Source organism: Chelonoidis abingdonii, chromosome 2 (assembly GCF_003597395.2).
Source record: "Chelonoidis abingdonii isolate Lonesome George chromosome 2, CheloAbing_2.0, whole genome shotgun sequence".
Classification (NCBI taxonomy): Eukaryota; Metazoa; Chordata; order Testudines; family Testudinidae; genus Chelonoidis; species Chelonoidis abingdonii.
The window spans coordinates 241311268-241330296 of record NC_133770.1 but is presented as its reverse complement, the minus strand read 5'-3'; the positions used below and the strand labels follow the sequence as shown (position 1 = coordinate 241330296).

The 19029-nt window shown below is 45.2% G+C and overlaps 1 protein-coding gene across 1 annotated transcript in view; it reads left to right on the top strand.

Moving 5' to 3' along the window:
- The window catches only part of LOC116833163 (solute carrier organic anion transporter family member 5A1-like), a 22221-nt gene extending 4629 nt beyond the window's left edge, over positions 1–17592 (top strand). The window contains exons 2-4 of the mRNA XM_075062030.1: positions 3502–3743; positions 13108–13172; positions 16910–17592. Coding sequence (XP_074918131.1) covers positions 3502–3743; positions 13108–13172; positions 16910–17367 — 765 coding nt within the window. The 3' untranslated portion in view covers positions 17368–17592. The remainder of the gene's footprint in view (positions 1–3501; positions 3744–13107; positions 13173–16909) is intronic.
- The last annotated feature ends 1437 nt before the right edge of the window (positions 17593–19029 follow it).

The following is a 19029-nucleotide window of genomic DNA, read 5'->3' as shown; positions in this document are numbered from 1 at the left end:
GGAGCTCTGATAGAACAGATTTGTCTCCCCATACAGTGATCAGATCCAGTATCTCCCGTACGGTCCATGCTGGAGCTCTTTTTGGATTTGGGACTGCATCGCCACCCGTGCTGATCTGAGCTCCATGCTGGGCAAACAGGAAATATAATTCAAAAGTTCGTGGGGCTTTTCCTGTTTACTTGCCCACTGCATCTGAGTTCAGACTGCTGTCCAGAGCGGTCAGTAGTTCACTGTAGGATACCGCCCGGAGGCCAATAATGTCGATTTGCGGCCACACTAACCCTAATCTGATATGTTTATATCGATTTTAGCGCTACTCCTCTCGTCGGGGAGGAGTACAGAAATTGATTTAAAGAGCCCTTTATATCGATATAAAGAGCGTTGTAGTGTGGACGGGTACAGCATTAAATCGATTTAACCCTGTTTAAATCGATTTAAACGCGTAGTGTAGACCAGGCCTCAAAGGTGCCACAAGTACTCCTGTTCTGTTTGTCGCTGTCCATGGTATCACCCCAGCCTTCAGCAATGTGGGAATTTTGAGCATAAGTTAACACTAACTATATCGACATTAGCTTACACCGAGGGAACTACCTCCAACCATGGCACTTGTAGGAATTGTACTCCACTGTGGCAGGATAGCAGGGAGGCTGGGTTTGCAGCACAAGCACAGAGTGTCTGCACAGATGGCCTGGGCCTCTGCTCATGTTCTACATTCACTGGGTTGTAGAAGCTGAATGCTTCTTTGGGGGTTGCCTGGTCACAGACTAAAAAATACAAAGGAAACTTGGTGACTGGAAACTTAGTTTCTGGGCCAGTGCACAGGAAAACTGGTGAGGAGTAGCATCTGTCCCTGTTGTCAACAGAATGCTTTGGGCTGCCAAAAAACCAAGGCTTTGGAATTCATTCAGTATTACACACAGAGGAGAATGTAAGACCAAACATTTCTATAAAGTATTGTCTGTTAAAGCAGAATAAAGACAAAAGATAGGAAATAGTATGAAACAATGTTGCCTTGCTTTCAGCATCTGGAAACCATTCATTACATGTCATACTCTTGCCTTACACATTTTGAGCCCAGTCAGTGAAACATGAGAACTGTCAGTCTCAGGATGATAATTTGGTATTTTGTTTTGACAGAACAGTTCTAAAGTTGAAGATCCATATAATCATTGCATCCAGTACAGATAAAATTGAAAGCTTCCTTTTACAAGATATTGCGAGGTAGGGGGGAAACAACTTCTATAGGCACGATTCACAATAGCCACTAGATGTGTGGTTAATTTTAGGCACATTTTTAAGTCACATTGGTTTCAATGGGACTTAAGTATATGGTTAAGTGCTTTGCTGAATACAGTTCTGACCTTTGCTGCTTTTCACATACTATTAAAATATACCTGTTAATTCACTTAATTATGAGGAACTTTGAGAATGTTTACCTCTCACCATGAATTTCAAGTGGGTTAAACAAGCTAACAACTGCAATAAATAATACTAAGAAAATGGCCATTATGACATGCAGTTTATGTGGAAAAAGTAGTATACGATTATGTAATTAAAGACTGTATCATAATGCATACACACAAGGGGGCCAAATTAAGGTTGTACAGTCATCCTTAATTCTGGCATTTCCTAAGTTTTGATTACTTTATTTTGCAACCTTAACAATATTCTTTTAACATAGGAGTGTGTGTGTGTGTGTGTGTGTGTGTGTGTGTGTGTGTGTGTGTGTGTGTGTGTGTGTGTAAATTCCTCTGTTTTGAAAAAAGTTATTTCATCCTTGCCAGGTGACAACCCACATGGATATCAGGCAGAGCTGAAAACTTAGAATTTTCCATCAAAAATACTCTGACCACTCAGAGATGACTTGTATTCTTGCTGATCTAGGAAGGCAACATGTAAAGGGGGGGCACTGACTCCCCACATAGCGGCTCTGGAAGGAACCTTCCAAGCCCCTCCGAGACAGAGAAGCAACTCTTGGCCAGCTCCTGGAGGGCTGGGCCACAGGAAAGTGGGACAACATGTGACTCTGGGCTAGTCCCCTCCCCTGCAGCTGGCCTGGGGCTGCCACAAACTCTTCTTTGACCAGAATCTTGACGCTGGGCGGCACTCTTTCCTCCTCGCTTCGCATGCCAGCTGATAGTGGCCACTCCTCTGTGCAACATGGAGAGCCCGGCTGGGGGTGGCAGCAGCCTGCCCCCTCAGCGCCCAGGCCTGGCTACCAGGAACAAAGGCCAAGCAAGCTGGAGCATCCCCATCCTCTGCACAATCCAGGCTCTGGAGAGGAATGTGTTCCAGTGGGAAGACTTCTGTGCATTCCCCCACAAATTTGACCTCTTCTACTTAATCTCCTCCAATCTGTCCCTGACCTGTCACATTCCTGATGCTGACTCCTTGTCCAAGCCCCATTCTCCTTGCCACATAGTACCCTTCTGTACTCCTCAGAGTTTTCATCTCATCCTGCTCTCCTTGACAGACAGTTTTATTTCCCCTCTCCCTACTCTGCTTCACTCTGTACTCACTCTCAGTCCTCATCTCCCTCTTCAGTCTTTGTCCTCCCATCTCTTTGCATCTTCCCCTCCCTGGCTCCTTGTCCAAGTCTCTTTTCCCAGACACTCCCCGTACTCCTCAACTCGTCAGATTTGTTTCCACCCTCCCACCCTCTGCTGGTTCCTCGTCCCAGTCTCCAACCTCCTCCGGCTCAGCATTCACTGTCAATATCCTTTTTCATTTCCCTGACCTGCTCCCAGTCCCTGCTTTCATTTCCAGTGTCTAGCCCCAGCCCGAAGTAACCAGAGCAGCCATGATAGGGAAAGCCCAGTGTTACCCCTGTAGTCCTTGTCTGGAGACTGCTCAGTTACTCTATGGGGAAGGCACGTGTGTAATCTGGTCAAGGAAGCTGTGAGAGGATTGTGCATGCTCAATGAAGATGTACTCTTCGGAGATTTTTCAGCTGTGATTTTGAACTGCAAACTGCGATTTTTCCAAGTCTTATCACTTGGTGAGATGAGGGCAGATTTTTACAGGGCGGCCAGAAGACACACCCCTCACACAAAGGCCACAGCCCTGCCAAATTTCAAATCCCATCTTCAACCACATGGGGGCACTAGAACTGTTCAGAGAAAAGATCACAAGAACGTTTAATGTGGGCAACACACATTTTTCCATAACCCCATTCTCAGAAACGGCTAAATCATTTTGGCTGAGAATTGCCCAAAAATCCAGCCTGAAGCAGACAGCATGGAAAGTTTCAGTACAAAGGGTTAAAGTTTGGCAATGTTATAAGTGACTGATGGGAAGTGTCAAGCAAACTTAATAATAGGAGCATTATTCCCAGCCCTGCCTAAAACTAGGATAATCTCTTAAGCACCGAACTCCTTTTTAAGTGGTAGTTTTTCACTAGGGAAGGTAAAACATCTATGTGGTAAGTATTGCACAGTGTCTTGGCTGAAGGGGCAAAAATCTTAATTGCAATATTTTGTTTCTCCTCTTTGCTTTACTCAGGTAAGAAATTATACTGAATGTGCCTGTGTCCAAAGCCGCCAAGTTATCACTCCACCAACTGTGGGACAGCGCGGTCAGCTCAGGGTGGTTATTGTCAAAACATACCTGAATGAGAATGGCTATGCTGTTTCCGGGAAGTGTGATCGGACCTGCAGTACACTTATCCCATTCCTAATATTTCTGTTCATAGTTACCCTTATAACAGCATGTGCCCAGCCATCGGCAATCATAGTGACACTCAGGTAAGAATCTAGCTATATACATATATTATACCTATCATTACAGTGTTTGTATCACATAAGAGAGACTGTTAGCCAGACCCACCACAGGTGTAAAGCAGTGCAACTCTATTAAAGTCAACAGAATTATGCCCATTTACACTTGTTAAGGATTTGATCCCTTATACAGTAACTCCTCACTTAATGTTGTAGTTATGTTCCTGAAAAATGCGACTTTAAGTGAAACGATGTTAAGCGAATCCAATTTCCCCATAAGAATGAATGTAAATGCGGGGCAGGGGAGGTTCCAGAGAAATTTTTTTCTCCAGACAAAAGACTATATTATATATATATACACACACACACGCAGAGTATAAGTTTTAAACAAACAATTTAATACTGTACACAGCAATGATGATTGTGAAGCTTGGTTGAGGTGGTAAAATCAGAGGGTGAAAGAGGGAGGGATATTTCCCAGGGAATGCCTTGCTGCTAAATGATGAACTAGCATTTGGCTGACCCCTCAAGGGTTAACACATTCTTGTTAATGTAGCCTCACACTCTACAAGGCAGCACAAATGAAGGGAGGGGAGACAGCATGGCAGACAGAGACACGCTGTGTGTGTGAGAGAGAGATGCACATTGCCCCTTTAAGTACACTGACCCCACTCTAAGTCGTTGCCTTTTTAAGTAGATCAGCAAGTTGAGACAGCAGCTGCTGCCAGCAAGCTCCCTCCCCCCACCCCCCTCTATGGAGATGGGGTAGGAGGGGGGAGGGGAACACCCTGACATTAGCCCCCTTCTTCCCACCCCTGTACAGCAAGCAGGAGGCTCCCGGGAGCAGCTCCAAGACAGAGGGCAGGAGCCGCACATGGCAGTGGGGGGAGGGACAGCTGAACTGCCAGCAATTGATAGCCTGCTGGGTAGCTGCTGCAAAGGGAACTTAGGGGAGCAGGGAGTTGATGGGGGGGCTGCCGGTCCACCCTGGTTCCAAGCCCCACCAGCTAACTCCAATGTGCTGCTCTTCCTGCAAGCAGTGGACAAAGCAGGCGGCTGCCAAACAACATCATAAGGGACCATTGAGCAACATTAAACAAGCGTCTTCTCTAATTGATCAGCAATGAAACAGTGTTAACTGGGATGACTTTAAGTGAGGAGTTACTGTATTTATACCCATAACTAGCGCCCTACCAAATTCACGATCCATGTTGGACAATTTCACGGTCATAGGATTTTAAAAATATTCAATGTCATGATTTCAGAGGTTTACATCTGAAATTGTGTGTGTTGTAACTGTGGGGGTCCTGATGCAATATAGGGTGGTGGGAGGTTGCAAAGCTGTTGTAGGGAGGATGTGGGATTGCCACCCTTACTTCTGTGCTGCTGCTGGCCACGTGCTCTAAAGCCAGTGCTACTGCTAGCAGCACCACAGAAGTGAGGTCTCTGGGTATGGGGGAGTGTCGTTACTTATGGGGGGAGAGGCAGAGCCGGTCTTATGGGTGGCAACCGCCTAGGGCCCCATGGTCAGGGTGTGCTGTGGTCTGTCCCCCCTGCCAGCAAGCCCAAAGTCCCTTTAATTCCCGAGCTGGGGAGGGGCAGGGCTGATGTGCCCCAACCAGGAATTCCTACCGTGCACCAGGAGCTAGCTGATAGTCCCAATCGGGCTGGGGAGGGATGGGACGTCCTCTTCCCCTGTATGGGCTGCTCTAGGGGCTCGGTCAGACCCACCTCCGGGAATCTCCCCCAGCTGCAGGAAGCTCCACGGCTTCACTGCCTTCAGACCTGGGCCCCCAGCCAGCAGCCAAGGAGCTTACTTCACCCTGGGATGTTCCCAGAGGTGGGTCTGACCCAGCCCAGGAGCAGCCTGTGCAGCAGAAGAGAAAGTCCTGTTCATTCCCAGCCTGGCTGGGACTAGCAACTGGAGCCTAACACATTATTGTAGCTCCCGGCTAAGGCACCCCCATCTCTGCCCTTCCCCACGGGAGGCGAGTATAATAGGCCAAGGGAGGTTAAGCCTCCGTAACCCAGCCTGTGGCACCACCCTCGCTCCTCCTTTCCCCTGAAGCCAGCAGGGGCTGAGCTCAACCCGGAACTCGGGGCTTAGCCAGCCGGTGACGCAGGCCAGCTGGCAGCCTGGGGCAAGTCAGGCCAGTACTCCGCCCAGCCAGTGGCCTGGGGTTCTGGCCCAGGACTCAGAGCACTCAGCATGGCTGGGGCAGGCCTTCTTGCAGGGCGGCTAGGGCAGGTGGGCAGGTGTTGGGGCAGTTCGGCCAGGGCTCCTCCGCTTGCAGTGGGTGGGTAGGGCTCCGGCAGGTGATGGGGTGGAAGCAGTGGGGTAGGGGCAGGGCCTCAGGCAGAAGGGGCAGGGCTGAGGGGGCTAGTCTCCCCAAAATGGGGGTTTCATGCACCACTCACGAACCTGCCCTACAATAGCTAGGTATCGTGATGGGAGCGGGGGGGAATGATCAAATTTTATGGTCCGTGGTGCATTTTTCATGTCCATGAATTTGCTAGGGCACTACCCATAAAATGATTATGTATATACCTTGTGAGACAAGAAATGTCCAGCAGACATCGCTCAAAGAGAAAAATGTAAAAAAGCCAAACTGATTTTCAGGTCTGGCGCATGGATGTGGTCTTATATGATGTGCTCTTGTATTAACATAATTGAGCAGACACAGTTGGTAGGCCAATATTTCAGTTTTAGAAACAGGGAAGAGGGAGAAGTTGAAGGAACGCAAATTTTTTTAGCATGTTTTGCAAAGCACATGCCTACTTTCAACAGATACTAGGGACTGAAAGAATTAGTGTTAAACACAGTGAGGGTTAATGCAATGTCAGGTATGGTGCTATATTATCAGTATGTGTTTCTCTTAGTGACTGAAATTAAAATTATTCTGGTAAGTATTTACACACTGTTCAAAGTTACACTCCAGCTACATTTACACACGTGCATGTCGGCTTCCATGAGACATGGTCAACGTGGGAAAATAGAAGGAAGCTTCCCTATGACCCTATTCCTCTTCTTCTCTCATCCCAACCATAAAATATTAGAAACCAGAGCCTAAATTAAGTCTCTCATATTTACAGTTTAATCTCAGGCTTCTCATTGATAAGGCTCTCTGTTAAGCACCCAAAAGTTTACTTTCCTAACTGTCCAAGCTTTTTGGGTCTTCAGATTTTAGAAGCTTGTCAGATGTCTAGTTGGACCAGAACTAATGGTAGAATGAACTCACTTGCATTATTTTCTTGTGGTTCTCACAGGAACTTAGACATGCAGACATGAAATCAATTAAAATAATAATTTAAAAAGTTAAAGCAATCTTTCTGAAACATCAGAACGTTACTGTAGTGTCAGAGAATGAAGATGAAGTTTGGAGCTTTTTTATTTCACTCAAACCAGTTTTCCCCACCCCTATTGTGACTATAGCTCTTCTACATGGACTTAAATAGAGGCACATTTTTCCACCATGCTGGCAAGACTACTCAGTAACTTGAGAACCCCTGATCTGTTACCCTATTGAGTCAGTATAGGGAGGTCTGGTAGCATTACCCATCATTAAGATTACCCCACCATTACTCTGTCCTCACTGAGCATGCTCCATCCCCTTACAGTTATATGTGACTGGACTTAGTATACCATCCCCACAGACTGACTGAAAGTGCTCCCTCAGCCCAGGCCTATGAGGTAAAGCCAGACTTTCCGTATCAAGACTGCTCATGGTTCCTCTGGGCCGAGGTGGGCTGGTCACTGGAACTGAGAGAAGGGATCCTGTCTCTGTTATGCGCTCAGTGACAATCCCCTCCACTCCGTTGTACTCATACAGCATGAGGAAAGAAGCTGTTTGACTCAAATGCAGAGGCAACAAGAGTTGGAACAGGAGGGCTGGATGGGGAGAGTAGACTGAGACAAGGAGGCTTGGGAGGGGAGACTGAAACTAGATGCTGATGGGGATGGAGCAGAGAGGGAAACTGAGACCGGTAGTTGTGGGGAGGCCGAGACTTGGACTGGTAGGTGGTAGAGGAGAAAGGTGGGCTGTCTGGGTAAGGAGACTAGGATTGGGAGCTGGGGCGGGAATGGAAGGGAGAGTGGCAATCAGTGGGTAGAGGTGGAAACTGAGATTGAAGGAGAAGTTGGAGAAGCGACTGCGACTGGCTGGGTAAGTAGACAGGGCCTGGGAATGCATGGGAAAGATGCGGGGAGGGGAAGGGAGACCTGATGAGGAGCCACAGCTGGGGGAAGAATTGCAACTGGATGGGCAAAGAGGCTGTAATTCTGAGCCAATTGGGGAACATAGATGTGTGTGCGGGCAGTGACTGGAGGCTAGGGGGAGATACACTGATTGAGAGGTGAGGGAAATGGGGGCTGACTGGGCAAGGATTGGGTGTGGTGGGGACTGGGAATAGCTGGGCAAGCATGCTGAGGGTGAGTGGAGGATGGCTGGGTAAGGACACTGGACCAAGCAGCTGGGGGAGTGGTTTTGGGACAGGGAATGGCTGGGAAAGGAGCATGGGAGCAGGACATACGGAAAGACTGGGACTGTTTGTTTGGAAGGGTGAGGCTATGACTTGCTGGGCAAGGAGACTGGGACTTGGATGAGAATCAGGAGGTGGAGACTGTAAGTGGCTAGGTGAGAAGAATGGATCTAGGATAAGGAACTGGGGAGGGGCAGACAGCACTGGGACAGGAGAGTAAAGGTCAAGCTTGGGGGATAGGGCAGAAGAGTCTGTGCCCACTAAATCCCATTTCCCTCCAGAGCCAGGAATGGAACCCAGGATTCTTGAGTCACATCATTCCTCTGCTATCAGCAAATAGCTGTGAAACCCACCGGCAATGTGTCCTAGCCCCTCTTGTGCTGGGCCACATGGGAAGACAACTCAAGTGGCAGAGTCTATGTGATGGATTTAGCAGTTGCAACCCTCCTCATAAGACACATGGTCAGCAGTATGGGGGGCCACGTGATGGAATTTCTGTATTTTCAGCTTGCTTTTTAAAAACCTAGGACAGCATATGCCTGCTCTCTCTCTCTCTCTCTGTCTCACACACACAGCATGTTAAAAGAACATTATTAAGTTGCAAAGTTAAGCACTTAAAAATTAGGAAATGCCAGAATTAAAATTGTCTGTATAAGCTTAATTCAACACCCTTGCATGTATGTTGCAACACTGACTTTAATTACATGATCACATACTACTTCTGCCACAGGCTTGAGTACACTCTGCCTGGAGGTGTGAGTGTACATGGACTGGAACTGGGTTCCACTATTACAGAGCATCCTTTGCCCCCCTGCCCAGTCCAGCTTCTTCCTTCTCAAGGAGGTTTACGGAGATGCAGCCAGAATGTCACTGAAAGATTCTGGAAGAGGGGCTGGGCTGGTGCATAGGGAAGTGAATGAGCCAGGAGACTGCAGGAAGAGAAAGGATGGTTAAGGGAATTGAATGTGTCCTTGGAAATGGGAGTGTCTCCCTGCCACCGTGTTCCTAGGTGATGCTGGTATTGCCAAGCTAAGGGATCAAAGTCAGAACCCTGGCCCCCAACAGATCAAAACTGATGTGTTGGACCCCCTCAGTTTTTTTAAAAGAATGATTATCCTGTGTTTTTTATCTTTCGTATGGTTTTTGCCCTCACCTGCCCAGCACCAGTGTGTGTATGACAATTAATATTGTCCATTCTCCTGAGTTTATTGGGTAAGGTGATTTTGGCTCCTGCTGCAGGAGCTAGGACCATGCACATCTGCCCAGTAATGTGTTCTGCTCCCATCAAGCCACTCACAACCCATGAGTTCATGCCCATAGCCCCCAACCTGTCCCCCCTTCAGTACACCCTTCCCTCCCATCTGCTTCTCCTGGGGTCCTTCACCCTCCTCTCCCAGGGCTGGGAGTGGTGGTGGGCTGCAGTGGGGTCCCCTCTCCTCCATCCACGCTGGGAGGCTGTTGCAGGGCTTGTCATCCCCTTTTGCCCCTGCCCAGGCTGGGTGTTGCAGGGAGAGAGAAGGCAAAGATGCGTCATCCTGTCCCTGTTACTCATAGGTGTAAAGCCACCCAGAGCTGCTGTACTCTTCAGCTCCACACGCCTCTCCTGTGAGAAGAGGTTGCTGTGGGGGCGTTGGAGAGCGAGCTCTGCCTATTCTGACCTTGGATGGGGCTAAGTGGGGTGGGCAGCCAAGCAGAAGACTCAGAGTCAGTAAAGGGCTGGAGCAGCTTCTGTCATCACTAGACTGGCTCCAGCCAAAAACTTGACACACATGAACAACTTACTAGAATTGGCAACACTGAAGTCACATGTGCCAAAGTTTTCAGAGATTCCCCCCCCCCCCCCGGACAGATTCACAAAGGAACTTAGGCACCTAACTCCCACTGTGGATTTAGGCACCACTGACAGTCACAAAATCCCTGCTCAGCTGCTGCCCAACTCCGGAGGCAACTAAATTCCTTAAGTGTTTATATTTTCACTTTAAAAGTTCTCTAGGACCTAAGTTTCTGCCACTGGGCATGTGTAGGGCTCCCTCAGGCAGGCCCCAGGATGCCAGTCCCATGCCTAATACCCAGCAGAACGCTCAAACTAGGCATGCCCCCTCCCTGCACTGTCTTGCCTGCAGGAACAAATCCATTAGGTGTGCTCTGAGCACAGCTAACTCCATGCAATGTGTTGCAAGGGGCAGTGGCCTCCCTTACAACAGTTAGCTAATTGCTAGTGCACTCCCCCGCCCTTTCAGGTCTCCTTTGTGCCTGATTACACAAAGGGATTTGAACAGGGGGTCTTCCACCTCGCACGTGCCATCACCCCTGGGCTGTGGCATATTCTGATGGGGTGCTCTCTCAGTGTCTCCTGTTGATACTGTTCTGAGGTGCATACTTAATGAGCACATGACTCTGTAGTCCTCTGGGCTGGGCACACAGGAGAGGTGGGCGATGGCTGTTCAAAGCTTTTCACCTCATCAAGTTGAGAGAGGAACAGAACCTGGGACATCCACATTCCAGGAAAGTGCCTTAACCACTGGGATAAAAGTTATTACAGAGGATGCCGCCTCCACTTTTTGCCAGGGACCCTACCCCCCATTTTCCCCAAGGTCCCACCTCCCCTGGCCAGGCTGAAAGCTGTGGGTAGCCCAGGCCCCTCTCCCTGCCCCCCCAGGGCAGGTGGAAGGTCCACAGCTACCCAGGTGGCTCTTACCATGGCAAGGCTGCAGCTCCAAAGCCCTGTCGGCTGGATGGAGCTGGGTCAGGGGTAAGAGCTGCATGGGAGGAATTGATCTTCCACCTGCCCTGGGTGTGGTGAGGATATGGGTTGGGGACCTCCCCCTACACACACACACCCGCAGTGGAGGGGGGCCCTCATTCCCTGTCCAGCTTGGCCAGGGGTGGGCAAGAGGCAGGGCTAGGGCATGGCCACAGAGGGAGACCCTGCCCCACCACTTTTGGGAAGGCTCTGCTGCCCCTGCATAGGTGCCTCCTTCCAGCCTCAAGTTAGGCACTTAAATCCCTTTGAAGGGCAGGGCTCAGGACCCATTTGCTTGGTAGCTCTTGTTGGCTAGCTTAACCAGCTCCCCACTTGGTGGAGTGGCTTTTGTGAATATCATTCTTGGTCTCTCTCACTTGCTTCCTGTGGACTGTATAGGTAGCTTGAGTGCCAAACTCAGGGTTATGAAGTGCACTGAGTGGTCAGCTGCCTAAGCATTAGGTGTTACAATGCTCTGCAGTACACCACCTCAATGCCATTAGTTAATCAAGGCCTAATTGTAATCATAGATTATTAGGGTTGGAAGGGAACCTCAAGGGACCATCTAGTCCACCCCCCCCCCCAAGCAGAACCAATCTCCAGATCCCTAAACAGCCCTCTCAAGGATTGAACTCACAACCCTGGGTTTAGCAGGCCAATGCTCAAACCACTGAGCTATCTCTCCCTTATGTGTTCTGCAGCTGAACTCAGTGGAAGCTCTGCTTTGAACATATGCCATTATAAGTACGCTGAGAAATCAGGCCCTAGGAGTCTTGGCCTCAAAAATAGTGGCTACTTTTCACCTTTATATATTGTTGAATTGGCTCCCCATTTGTAAAATGGAGTTAATAGTGGCTCATCTCATTGCGTTGACCACCATAGAAAAGGCCATGAGGAAATGAACACTTCGGTTTTCAGAGCAGGGTTTGAATAGCATGCAGTAAATAAGGCATTGGTTGGGGGTGGGGTGGGAGGGAGGCACATACTGACTAACAAGGAGAAAAGAGCACATTGCACAGCTCTCATGAAGTGAACATGACAGATCCTGTGCAATGAAGATTGCTGGGGTCCTGTGGAATAAAGAGTATGTGACTGTAGCACTCACAAGAGAATGTCAGGGTTAGATTTCCCTGCGCTTTGTCCATCTGAGGAGTGACGGGTTGCTCAGGCAGTCAAAGGGGACAGTTCTGGTGGCGGCAGCTGAGTTTAGGGTGTGCTGAAAGGACTCAGTGACGGTGGGACTCATGTTAGTTGTGCATGTTCATTTTTAGATACTAAGTTTAACAAAACTCCACTTTTAAAACTGTCCCTGGCATGGGATGGTAAAAGAGTTATGTAATTAAAGACTGTGTCATAATGCATATGCACAAGAGAGCCCAATTAAGATTACACAGGGTACCTTAATTCTGGCATTTCGTACATATTTGGAGCTTGTCTTTACAAACTTAGTATTCTTTTGAGAGGAGTGAGTGTGTGTATGTGTGTGCGCATGCATGCTTGCAAAATATATAGTAAACGGGCTACACTGGGCTGTTAGTTTACCTGTCGGACTATGTGAAGACTTGGCTAATTAAATATTTTGAAATACGATAAATTAGGACAAACAGTCTAGAGGGAAATTCTGTGGTTTACTGTAATTATGTATAAGCGATGCTGCAGATACATTGTATTCTAATAGTTTAAAGATCTGATCCTGTTCCCACTGAAGCCAATGGAAAAGGTCCCATTGACTTCAGTGGTGTTGGATTAGGGGCTTGGTCAATCTTTTGTATGCTTCTACTGGTATGTTTCCTGACCTAGCTTAGATATGCACTCACTGAGAAACTTCCGTTGATTAGATTGTCTGGGAAGTATTACCAGTAGTCTTGAGCTGCTGTATAATTGTGCTGAGGACCTTTCTAACAGCTATGGGTTAAATTCTGCAGTCCTTATTCTATTCTTACTCAAAGACTTCCATTCAAGTTCATGAGATTTTTTTTCCTGGCTAAGAACAGCATAGTTTGGCTCTTGTTACGATCAATAGGTTTTATCCTTAATACCAAATAAACGGAAGAAATTTTAGTTGCTGTTTATTACAGCTGGAGAAGACCAGGACAGTACAGCCGAAACATTCTAAAAAGATTATTTGTTGAGATTGTCTCTTCAGAAGATATTCTTTTTCCCTGCTAGGTCTGTGGAAGATGGTGAGCGGCCTTTTGCACTAGGAATGCAATTTGTTTTATTACGAACTCTTGGTAAGTCCTATAGCAAATGTAAGTGCCGACAGCTCCCTGAACAACACCATTTGCAAAATCCTTCATAAATAAATATTCTATAAAGAAGTGAAATTCCACCAGTGAATAGCAGTATGAGCCTAAAATCACCATTGAACTTAGCAACTGAGAGGTATTTGATGTTCATGTTTTGTTACTCTTTTTTTTACATCACATTCGTTTATACAAACCACATTGTCCAGTAGTGACCAACCAGCACCATGGAGACAAAGACACCTACATTGACAGAAAATAAGCACCGGGATTTTGCACCATTCTTTAGTAGTAGTTTTCTACCAGCAGTTTTATGCTCCCTTCAACACTTCCCTGAAGTAGCAGTTTTAGTCTGCAACAGATTATAATGGATATATTTTTAATTGGGAATTTTCATGGAAATTTCAACAGCTCCCTTTGTTCAGCAACCTTTCCTTTGTGTTACTTTTTTACTAGCCTTTCCTAGTTAATTTTATTAGCTAAATAGTGCAACTGGTTGAAACTTTTCCACCAAAAATTTTTTTATATGAAAAATAGCCTTTTTTCCTATGCAAAAATGTTCACAGAAAAGTCAGTTAATTTTTGAATGGTAAACATTTTTTAAAAAATTATTTGTCATTGAAAAACTGGAAAAATTGCATATATGGCAAATGGGGGTGGGAGGGAGGGAGAGCAAAGCTTTTTGTTTATTTTGAATCCCTCCTCTTCCCCTACCAAAGAAAATAACATTTTCAGGCCTGTTCTACCGAACAATTTCCAGTATCAGCGCTTGGAGAATTCTCCCTGGGACCCAGGGGGAATAGCTTCATTTTCTGCTCCCTGTGCTGCTGCTTCCTTTGCAGTACATTATTCAAAACTTTTCAGGCAAAAGAGGCATTAAAATTGGTTACTGCTGCACCAGTTCCATATTCCTTATTTGTCTGTTGTACTCTTTACACATGAAGGCTCCGTATGTACTCCTAGAGCTGAGTAGAAAATAGTTTTCCCATCCCACAAGACTTTCAGAGGTTTTGAATGCTTTACCATCCTGAATCAGGTCAAACTGTTAAAATCTTGTACATTTTCCCAAACCAAAAATCTCCCCCCAAATTTGGATCAGGTGAATGAAAATGTTGTGTGCAGATTTTGACTTTTATTCACATTTTATTTCTGATAGATTAATTTACATTTCAAACAAAAAGTCATTTCAAACTGAAAAATGAAACTTTTTGTTTAAAAAATATTAAGCCACGATGTATTGACAATTTCAAAACGTTTGTTTATGAAATGGGAAATTTGTTGAAAGTGAGACCTTTAACACAAGATGTTTTAGTTTTGATGAATCAACATTTCGCAGTGAAAAAACGTGTCAAAAGCATTCCTGGACACCTCTATTTACTACATATCCAGAACTCCATTTTCTGCATTGGCCACAGGGTTGCCAATTTTGGTTGGATGTATGCCTGGAGATTTTAATCACATGACATACTTGCAATTCCTGGAGGATTGGCAACCCTAATTGGCCACCCCAGCAGTGCAAGCCTCTGATTTCATGTGCTTGTCCACACCAAATGGTTGTCTATGAATATCAAACAACGCAGCTCACCCTAGACCCAGTCCAGATTTTAATATTTTTCCTAAATGGAATTTGCCGTTGAGATTTTTTTTTTTAAACTGGTCTTTTTGTTTTCTTCAGATGCTAGATTACCCTCCCAGAAACCAGTTCTCCGCTTTCTAAGACAAGACATGTTTGTATTTTAATGACTAATTCCTAATTAGTCGTCTTCAAAGCAGAAAGAAAGCTTGTTAGGTTATTATTTACACAAAGATATTCCTATCAAGCTTCTGAAGTAGTTAGATCTTGCCTATCCAAGCACTTTAGGTGTACAGATACTGCAAAAAATGTGAATAGTGCCACTAATGGTTATTTATAATGAAGAATGAGAGGAGAAGGCCGGTTCATTCTATCTAATCACTAACGGGGCAATTTTGTTTGAAGAGAATTGTTACGAACTGTTATAAAATGTGAGTCACGTTTCTAGGACAAAGAATGAGCACTTAAACTGGGCCAACTGCATTGGTAGCAGCCTCGTGAAATTGAAGCCCGTTTCCATGAAAGAGATTCTCTCCTCAAAGGAACAATTTGAAAATAATAATTCTGTTCTGTGTCATTTTTTATAAGGGCAGCTACTTGTGGTTCATACTTTAATATTTTGCTCAGTTCTACTAGGTAATTCCTGTAAGGAATCTTACGGTATTAAGGCCTTACTGCTTTCACATTGTTCGCGTGTTTCCTAAAAGATGCTGTTTGCATGGTTTTAGGGGTAAAATGTAATTTTGGGACGATCAGTGGGCCAATCTTCCAGTTGTGACCATTTAGAGAACACAGGGGAGCAGAAATCATACCAAAATTTCCTGGCCATGCCTCTGCTAGGCTGTGGCATGGTATACTCTTGTTTGCATGCAGGAGCCAAAAAGCTTCTGTAAGACATCATTCACACTGTTGATGTGAGTGATACATAGTTTCATCCCTTAGGAAGCAAAGAGCCTCATAGATTTGTGAAGAAATTGCTTGCAGGGAAGTATTCAGACTAATACAATTATTATTTTTATTGGGTGAGTGCAATTGTGTTTCAGCTGAACAAAATGAAACATGTTCCCTCTCTCAAAGGGTCAAGGGCCTGGTCCAGTATCCATCAAAGTCAGTGGGATTGAAGTGTCACCATCTAACAAAAGAAATCTATAGTAGACAACCATTAAGTGCAGAAGCACTGGCTAACCATATGATGGAGATGCCGTGGTGAAGATGGTAACATCTGCATAGTGAAAATATATTTTTTAAAAGATTGGGCTCCATATTGTATCACTAGAAGTGAGACAGGGAGGCTAACTGACGGGTCTTGTGGGAAAAAAAAAATTCCATCATGATACATAGTGGGCATGACTGAAGAGCCATGTAAACTTAGAGTATGGCTGCACTGCAACATCCCCCACCCTCACTCCCCAGTGGCAGCAAGTCTCAAAGCCTAGGTCAACTAATCCAGTGTCATGGGGCTCATGCAACAGGGTTAAAATAGCAGTGTAGACATTCCCACTCAGACTGGAGTCTGGGCTCTGAGGTACAACTCCCTCACCAGGTTTCCAGGCCTGAGCAGGGATGTCTACACTGCTATCTTTAGCCCTATACTATGGACCTCACGAGCCCAAGGTAGTTTTGACCCAAGCGCCGAGGTTCAATTCCACACTTTTTTTTTTTTTGCAGTGTAGATGCACCTTTACTGGTATTGGTCAGTGTCCTTTCTTACTGTCCCCTTGCTACCCCTTTGTCATGTCTAAAAATACTCCCTGATCCTACAGATGAATAGGGCACGTTTAGCTTTACGTGTGTGAGTAGTCTTGTTGAACTCAGTAGGACTACTCACACAGGGGAGAATCAATCAGGCCTCAGGCTCTGATTCTGGACAGCCCCTAAGCATGTGCTCAAGTCCCATTGACATGAGTGGGTCTTGCAGATAGCACTTTCACACATGCTTAATAGGGATGCTTTCCTGAATCAGCGCCTTAGTTTGTAAGTTCCTTGGGAGCAGCAACAGTTTCATTGCATTCGGAGGTGCCTACCCTACTTTTGGATGGTATGAAAATAATAATTAAAACAATGTAAAACTGAACTATTGCATCGTGCCTAGTTTCTTAAAGTTTTCTAAGCATTCATGACTAATGATTATGTTTTGTTACTATTATTACAGCTTACATTCCTACTCCAATTTATTTTGGGGCTGTTATTGACACCACGTGCATGCTTTGGCAACAGGATTGTGGTGTGCAAGGATCTTGTTGGGAATACGATGTAACTTCATTTCGCTTCGTTTACTTTGGATTGGCAGCTGGTCTCAAATTTGTGGGATTCTTTTTTATTTTTCTGGCCTGGTATTCCATTAAATATAAAGAAGATCAGCTGCAGAGGCAGAGATGGAGGGCCTCACCTGTAAACACAGTGAGCGAGATGGTTGGCAATGCTGGACCCCAACAAAACTATGCCCGGACTAGATCCTGCCCTACTTTCAGTGCTCGAGGGGAGCACACTGAAGATGTCTGTCTGGTACGAGGAATGAATTACATAGCACAAACATATCCTGGTCCCTTTTCAGAAGCAATAAATTCCTCAACTGAAAATGCATTGGAGGAAGTCACTGCTGAAATATAGACCCCAGGCTAGAAAATGTAAAATTCAGTTTTGCTGGTTGATTTAAATATGGCGCCTTGTGAAACACCCGTGCCTTCTTTTTTAATCTGCACGTCACATGATAATCCAACAAAACTTAAAGCAAACATCAATAGCATACTTGAGGGCTGGATACCTCGAAATGACCCAAGTTCTTATTTCTCCCCCTCCAGATAATGGAGTTTTAAAAATATGTGTTTGTAATTACTTCAGTCCATGCTCTGATCTAGTTATCAAAATTAGGGTGAGGTATTCTAAATGGCGGTAATCAATGGAAGGGTGACAGAAATGCATCTCATTGATGCTAAGACTTTAAGAAAAAGTTTAAAGGGATCATCAACTTTGCATCCACGAATCATGTTTCATAGAGATGAGTAATTACTGTGAGTTCTGCTACAAAGCACAACTGAGTGTGTCTAAACTATGCAACTTATCTGGATAATTGTTGATGCAGCATGTTAATTTTGCTTTCAAAGTCTTTAATCCAACTGAACTTGAATGGGGCTATTTTAAGACAGATATAAGATTTAAAAATGGACACAACTGTTTAAAGTACTGTTGATAACATATTAAGCCATAGAAAAGTTATATAGAAGGTAAAGTTTTCAAATTCTAAGACATCGTATCCTTACCCTATTAAAATGTACATTTATTTTAATTTGATAGGATGTACACAGGGTACGAAAGTATAACTCACTGTGAAAAACTACGGTATTAATTTGTAGTAACATTAAGACATGATAATCAACCCCATAGAAACTATAACAAGTAGATGCATATTTCTGTAACTATCTATGCAGTTATCTGCTATAGGTGGCTACTACTAACTTCAAATCCATACTTTTCTCAGTAAACACAGTATCCAGGTTTAATTTGCCAAGAACGGCTTGGCTGTCCTTACGAAATGCTTAGCTATCCTTTGCAAATGCATGCAGATCTTTTTAAACAAATTGTTCTGGTTTTCCTCTAAGTGAAAATACACAGAGTTTGGATAGCTGCATTTTGGGACTGCACTGCTACCATTCCACACAGACCTCAAACTGAACGCAAAGGGGAGTTTACTCCACATCTGGCTCCCCCATCTTCATTTAAAGCTCTCTGTCAGGTGTGGCAGAAATGGAAGAGTCAGCTGACCCTTTCCAGCAGGACATCTAGGCACAGCAGGCACCTCCGTTCAAAGACTCACACAACATGTTCTGACATTTGATTATTCAAAATATTTGTGAGTTTTCCCACTTGATTGAGTCTTCAAGAGACTGTTTGATTTTTATCTGCATCCTGTGCTAATTCCTCATCTACAGTCTTAAACGGGGAGCATTACAACTGGCTGTTGCTGACATTTAGTGATCTGTCAGGTGGAAGGTTATGACAAGAAGCCAGTGTTGTATTCTACTTGCAGGTACATGTCTCAGAGCTTTTGGGAATAGAGGAGGGGATTGTATCTTTTTTGAAATTTGGTTGGTAAGAAGCATGCGGGTAGAAGCCATGACACACACAGTAGAAAGAATTATTTCTCAATAGATATAAACAATTTTGATGAGCGTTGAGGAATTTTTTTTTAAAGTTACAGTCAGTTTGTTCTAGTTGTAAGTCAGATAGGGCCAAATCCTGTTTCAATTAACGTTAATGGCAAAATTTCCATGG